Source organism: Fukomys damarensis, unplaced genomic scaffold (assembly GCF_012274545.1).
Source record: "Fukomys damarensis isolate Sample0158 unplaced genomic scaffold, DMR_v1.0_HiC HiC_scaffold_28, whole genome shotgun sequence".
NCBI lineage: Eukaryota > Metazoa > Chordata > Mammalia > Rodentia > Bathyergidae > Fukomys > Fukomys damarensis.
This window is the reverse complement of record NW_022900940.1, coordinates 41,173,588-41,179,735: the sequence shown is the minus strand read 5'-3', so window position 1 is coordinate 41,179,735 and position 6,148 is coordinate 41,173,588. Positions and strand designations below refer to the sequence as shown.

General features: G+C 42.0%; 1 protein-coding gene across 1 annotated transcript in view; it reads right to left on the bottom strand.

The window, feature by feature from the left end:
- Window positions 1-2,395: 2,395 nt before the first annotated feature.
- The window catches only part of Rft1 (RFT1 homolog), a 69,066-nt gene continuing 65,313 nt past the window's right edge, over window positions 2,396-6,148 (bottom strand). Inside the window, exon 15 of the mRNA XM_010643056.3 lies at window positions 2,396-2,744. Coding sequence (XP_010641358.1) covers window positions 2,583-2,744 — 162 coding nt within the window. The 3' untranslated portion in view covers window positions 2,396-2,582. The remainder of the gene's footprint in view (window positions 2,745-6,148) is intronic.

Sequence of the window (6,148 nt, the reverse complement as noted above, 5' to 3'; positions counted from 1 at the left end):
AGCGGAAAGAAGCCCCGAACGCGGCCGGCTCCCAGAAGGGCGCTTGTCGCGGGCCGCGGGGACCGCGCCCCCAGCCTGACCCACGTCGGGGATCGGGCGAGTCTTTCAGGACCCCGGGGGCACCCAGTTACCACCTGTCTGCGAAGTGCGACTGGGGCCGGTTCGCACCCGGTGTCTCCAGGCTTCCTCCGCAGGCGCCCTGTACATCTAAGTTCCTGCAGCGAAGGGACCCAGGACAGCCGCTGAATTCGGGCGGAAGATCCGGGAGCCCGAGTAGGATCTGAAGCTCGAAGGGGAGGCTACGAGAGAGCTCCGCGGCCCGAGCCACCCACGGGCTATTGTGCTCTCCGAGGTCGTCCTTCCCCGCAAGCGATGATGCGGGTGGGACGCGCAGCCACCCCCGCCTGCCCGGAAAGTTCCCGTAGAAGACAGTCCAGCGCCCGCCCCTGCGGAGAGTGAGGCCGGGGAGTGCCCAGCTGGATTCCGGGGCCCTGGAGGGAAGTCTCAATTGGGACGCCGATGGGTCCGGATTTGCTGGGAGGAGGCGACCCACCCGCAGATCTGGGGTACCTACTGCGCCTGACGCAGCTCAGGCCATTTTTTCACTGATTTCCGCTGCCCTACGAAATCTCTCCCATCTCACAACTTGTTCAAAGTCACGTGCAGGTTGGATTGGAATCCAAATTTTTTATTTAAGCACCACTTTAAAGACAATACGACAGCCAGAGAAAGAAAATGGAAAAATAATAAAGTATCCAATTATTACTACGGAATTTGACTTTTCAAAGATGAAACTTTCTAAAGAGACACATATCTTTACATGGTTGCAACCACACATTTTCTTATGTTTCAACTCTCATTAACATCTCCCCCCGCCCAGTACCGGAGATCAAGCTCAGGACCTTGCGCTTGCCAGGCAGATGAGGCGCCACTGAGCTAAATTCACAGCCCCAAATCTTTTGTTAGCTCTCATTTTTAAGGTGTACAAGTATCCTTATCCATTCACTTAGCCCTCTAATCTGGTACATTTTGTTTCTTTGAAGTTGCTTGCTGATACATCCTTGAGTTCTGCACTTGGGACAAATTCCTGGGAGAGGAAAATCTCCTACGTGGAAGGCTATGCATGACCAAGTGATTTCGCCTGTTACTGCTATCCAGTTTCTCAAAGAGCTGCCCCAATTATTCTATCACCTCGAAGGAACACGTGTTAAGAGTTGAACGCACATTTCTAAGTGTTGGGCGCCATCTTTTCTGCCCTGCATTATGTCTATTGGTAGTTGCGGGTTACCTTCCTTAGCATAACTTAGATGACTAAACATTCAAAATGAATATTTTATTTCATGCATTTATCTTCTGTGAATGAGCTATTCGTATCCATTCATCTATTGGGGGTTCAAACCTCTTCAAACTTTGAACAGACATTTTAAAAGTAAATATTACTCCTTTGTTATTATTAATGCAAATATTTTCCCACCTTTCCCTTTTTGTTTTAGTCTAATGTTCAATCTGTCATTCTAGTCTTTGTGATTTTTTTCATTGCTTCAGTGCTGAAAAGTGAACTCTTCCACCCATCGGATCTGCCACTTCTGTACAATTTCATTTTATGTTTAATTCTTTGATGACTGCCCCAATTGTATTTATTTTGGAGTGAAATTTGTATTTTACTCACCTGTTTAAATCACAAATTGTTATTGCTTACACAGTCATCATTTTTTTCTTTTATTGAGTTTATTGGTACATTTTAGGTATACAGTAGTTACATTCATTATTGGGATCTTGTACCTTTACATGACAGGTGGTTTTGGTTCTCATTTTTTCCCCTTGTCCCTGCCCTCCCTTCACCCCCTCCTTCCCTCCCCATTTACAAACACTTTATTTCCATTTTTCGTTTTCTCATATTTTTCCCCTTATTAAGCAGTCCTTTCCTATCATATACATAATAAAACCTCTAGCCTTTTTATTTTGGTTGGTATAGTTCTGAATTCTCCTTTTCCTAATAGAGACTCTTGGTCTTAGCAAATACTATACTGATATAAATATTGGTTCTTTGCAATAATTCCTCACATCTAACAAGACTCATGAGGTCTTCTTTTTTCAAAAAATCACTTGGTGTCTACAATGCTTTATGTGTCCATACATATTCTAAGATAGTCATAAAAGAGCTAAGAGCATTAGCTTTGAGGATAGACAACACAGGCCAGGTATGGGCCCTGGGGACTGGGAGCATCTGTGGCCTGGGTATCAGGCTCTTTTCAACATTTGGCAGCCTTGTGACACTGACAAGTAACTTACCTGTCTCTAGGCCTTACAATCTTGATCTGTAAAATAGGGATAAGAGTGACAGACACTTGCCTCACAAGCTCAATCCCTGGCACATAGTAGGTGCTTAGTAAATGCTGGCTATTGTTAATATTTTTAGTTCCAAAGAAATATTGAGATTTTTGAATAGTCAATCCAGAACATAATTTCAACAGATAGCTTACTCTATAGCATTTTATTTTTCTCAACCAGGACATATTATCTTTCAATTTATTCAAATATTATAAAACTCTCAGGAGCTGGATCCCTTGTTGATGTAACCTTTATCTACTGCTCACTTTCATGGCCCCTAATAATGTAGAAGAACAGAGAAGCACAAGAAACAGTTGAAAATGCCCATTTGAGGATCCTTCTGCCTTTGTGTCAGGCCTGCGTGGGTGTGGGTATGAACACCACAAAGCATCTCTGGAGTGGTTGTACATTCCCTGTGAACAAAGACCAGAGTGTAATTTACAAGTCATCTTCTGTAGGAGACAGCTCTAGGCCACAAACAAAGACTGCTGGTTCCTCAACCACTCCATTGCTGGGAAATTTGGGTGGGGGTTGTTGACAGAAGAGGAGGCCCAGAAGAGGATGGAGCTGGGGTAACCCACAGAAGACAGACTTCTGGTCATGACTTGCCTTGCCCTGCCTGAAAGCCTCCCCAGGCCTCCTGATGCACCTGTGTGAGTCCAAAGCCTCATTTTGGCCTGTAAGGCTGGCCTTCCTTTTCCAGCCTGCCCTGATCTGTCCCACTCACCCATCTTGCCAGCATGTCTCAGCTGCACCAGCTTCCTTTCTGGTCCATGAGCACACCACAGTCCTTCCCACCTCAGGGCCCTGACACTCTCCATGCCCTCTCTGCATCACTGCCACACACTTGGCTTGGGTTCCATCCCCAGTACTGGAAAAAAATCACCATACAGGTTTTTTTAGGGGGGTGATGGTGGTGGTGGTAGTGGGCATGTGTATTACTGAGGATTGAACCCAGGGTCTTTGCCCTGAACTACTTTACTAGCCTTTTTGTTTCATTTTCTTTTGATTTGTTTTTTATTTGAGACAGAATTGTAGTAGGTTGCTAAACTGTCCAGACTGCACTCAAACTTGCAATTCTCCTACCTGAGCTTCTCAGAGTGCAGGGATTACAGGCATGTACTATGCCCAGCTACCATGAATATGATTATTTTCTTTGTCTTTTTGAGATTTATCCACATGGAGATGAAGATATATTCAAATTATTATTTTTTTCTCTAACATTAAATCACTCCTTGTTACAGGTTAAGTATTATTTCAATCACATAGAATGTGCAGGGAGGGCCAAGGATTTAGCTCAGTGGTTCTACTGCCTGCTTCACAAGCACAAGGTCCTGAGTTCAATACCCAGTACAAAAAAATAATAATAATAATGTGCAGGTAGTAAAGATTGAGGTGCATCCTATTACGCTGGTCTTTAAAATATTGTACCCATATCACCAAAGTTTTAAGTATATGCCCTCTAGTACTTTTGTGTTTGTATCACACTATTTATATATCTTTATACAGTTGCCTATAGCAAAAGATTGGGCATATGATAAAACACAAACAAAATATAAATATAACAAAACAAACACAATATAACACAAACAAAATATAAATTGGGTGTGGTGGTACACACTTGTAATCCCAGCCCTAAGGAGGCTGAAGCAGGAAGGTCACTGCAAATTTGAGGCCAGCCTAGGCTACTTAGTGAGTTTGAGCCTAGCCTGATCTACATAGCAAAACCCTGTCTCAATATATATGTATATATATTTTTTGTTTGTTTGTTTTTTGAGACAGGGTTTCACTATGTAGTTGAGACTGACCTGGAACTCACTCTGTAGCCCAGGCTGGTCTCCAACTCACAGCAATCCTCCTGCCTCAGCCTCCTGAGTGCTGGGATTATAGGCATGCACCACCATGCCTGGATCAGTATACATTTTTTTAAAGGAAGAGATAAAAATAAGATAAACCAGGCATGATTTGTAATCCTATCACCCTGAGAGGCTGAGCCAGGAAGATAGAAAGTCTGAGTCAATCCTGGGCAACTTGGCAATTTAGCAAGACCCTATCTTAGAAATTTTTTAAGGGATTAGGATGTATCTATGATGTGAAGGCCCTGATGGGGTGTATCTATGATGTGAATCTCCAATATCATACACACAAAAAAGGAAATGAGATAAACAATTATTTCTAAATAATTTTTATTTGCCAGAGGCATATGCTCATTTTGCACATCAGATTTTTTTTGGGGGGGGTACTGGGGCTCAAACTCAGGACTTTGTGCTTACCAAGCAGGTGCTGTGCCACTGAGCCACATCCCCAGCCCCACACATCAGAAAATATAATATTAAATTCTATTATTAATGACATTAAAGGAAATTATGATATCAACAATATTAATAGTAATTTAATGGAAGGAATATGGTTGAAATGTTCCTATTTTTCTATGCTACTGGCATATAATTGAAGTATAATAAGCTACACATATATAAAACATACAGTTTGTCTACTGCCGACATATGAATATACTCATGAGATTATGACTACAATCAAGAACACAAAATTCTAACCCCAGAGCTAAAAAAAAAAAAGAACACAAATATTTTCATCACCATCAAATAATTCTGTGTCTCTTTTCAACCCATTCATTCCACCCACCTCACCACCAGGAAGCCACCAATCTGCTTTTTGTCACCACAGGTTAGTTTTCATTTTTTAGAATTTTATATATATTTATATTAAGTACTCTCTTTTTGGGGGGTACCAGGGATCAAACTTGGATCCTTGTGCTTGTGAGGCAGGCGGCAGCACCACTGAGCTAAACCCCTGGTCCTTAAGTACTCTTTTTTACTTGTCTTTGCTAAAGCAGCATAATAATGTGAGCTTCCTCCATGTCATTGTGGGTAGCAGTAGCTCATTCCTTTTTATTGCTAAGTAGTATAACTGTGAATATACTAAAATCTGTTTATCCATTTCCATGTCAAGCATTTTTGGTTGTTTCCAGTTTGGGACAATATATATTCACGTAGAAGTCTTTCTGTGAATGTATGCTTTCATTTCTCTTAGTTAACAGCATATATTTATTTATATTAAATAGAGTAATTAATTACTATATACCATTTGGGTACAATATAGTAATTGATGATGGATCATATACTATTATCTGAATATATAACAAAGGCCTCACCAAAAGTTACACACACTGAAAAACATGCACATATGATGTAGACAGCTAAATAGGATCATGTGCCACTTAACCACTGCGACGTGTTCTAAGAAATACATCATCGGGTGATTTTGTCCTTGTGTGAACATCATAAACTCATACAAACTAAGATGGCTCTGATATTTCTAAGGGACACCTTCTTATGAGACCACTCTTAAATGTGGTCCATCATTAATTGAAATATTGTGCAGCTCATGACTATATGCATGTGTACATATATGCAAACACATGTACTTTTTAATACATGTAGTTTTCAACGGGACAGTTAGTTTTCATTCCCTGTGGTCTTCTACCTGCCTGCTTTGAATGCCATGTTAAATATAAGCAGACACCCAGGCATCATTCAGGAGGCCAGATGCAAGCCCGAGGGCCCAGTTGAGCTAAGGAGCTTACACTGAGAGCCAAGACACTGAGTCTTCCTATTCTGACCCAGGGCTCCTTTGACTGCCTGCAGCCCAGCATCCAGGAGGGAGTAAAAAGCAGAGCCAGTTTAGGTACAAAACATCTCCAAGCCCATTATAATCTGGGGAAACTAGGGTGTGACATCCGTGAGAAAAGACTGGTCATGGAGCCTTTGGAAGGGGCTCAGAAGGGCAAACTCAACCA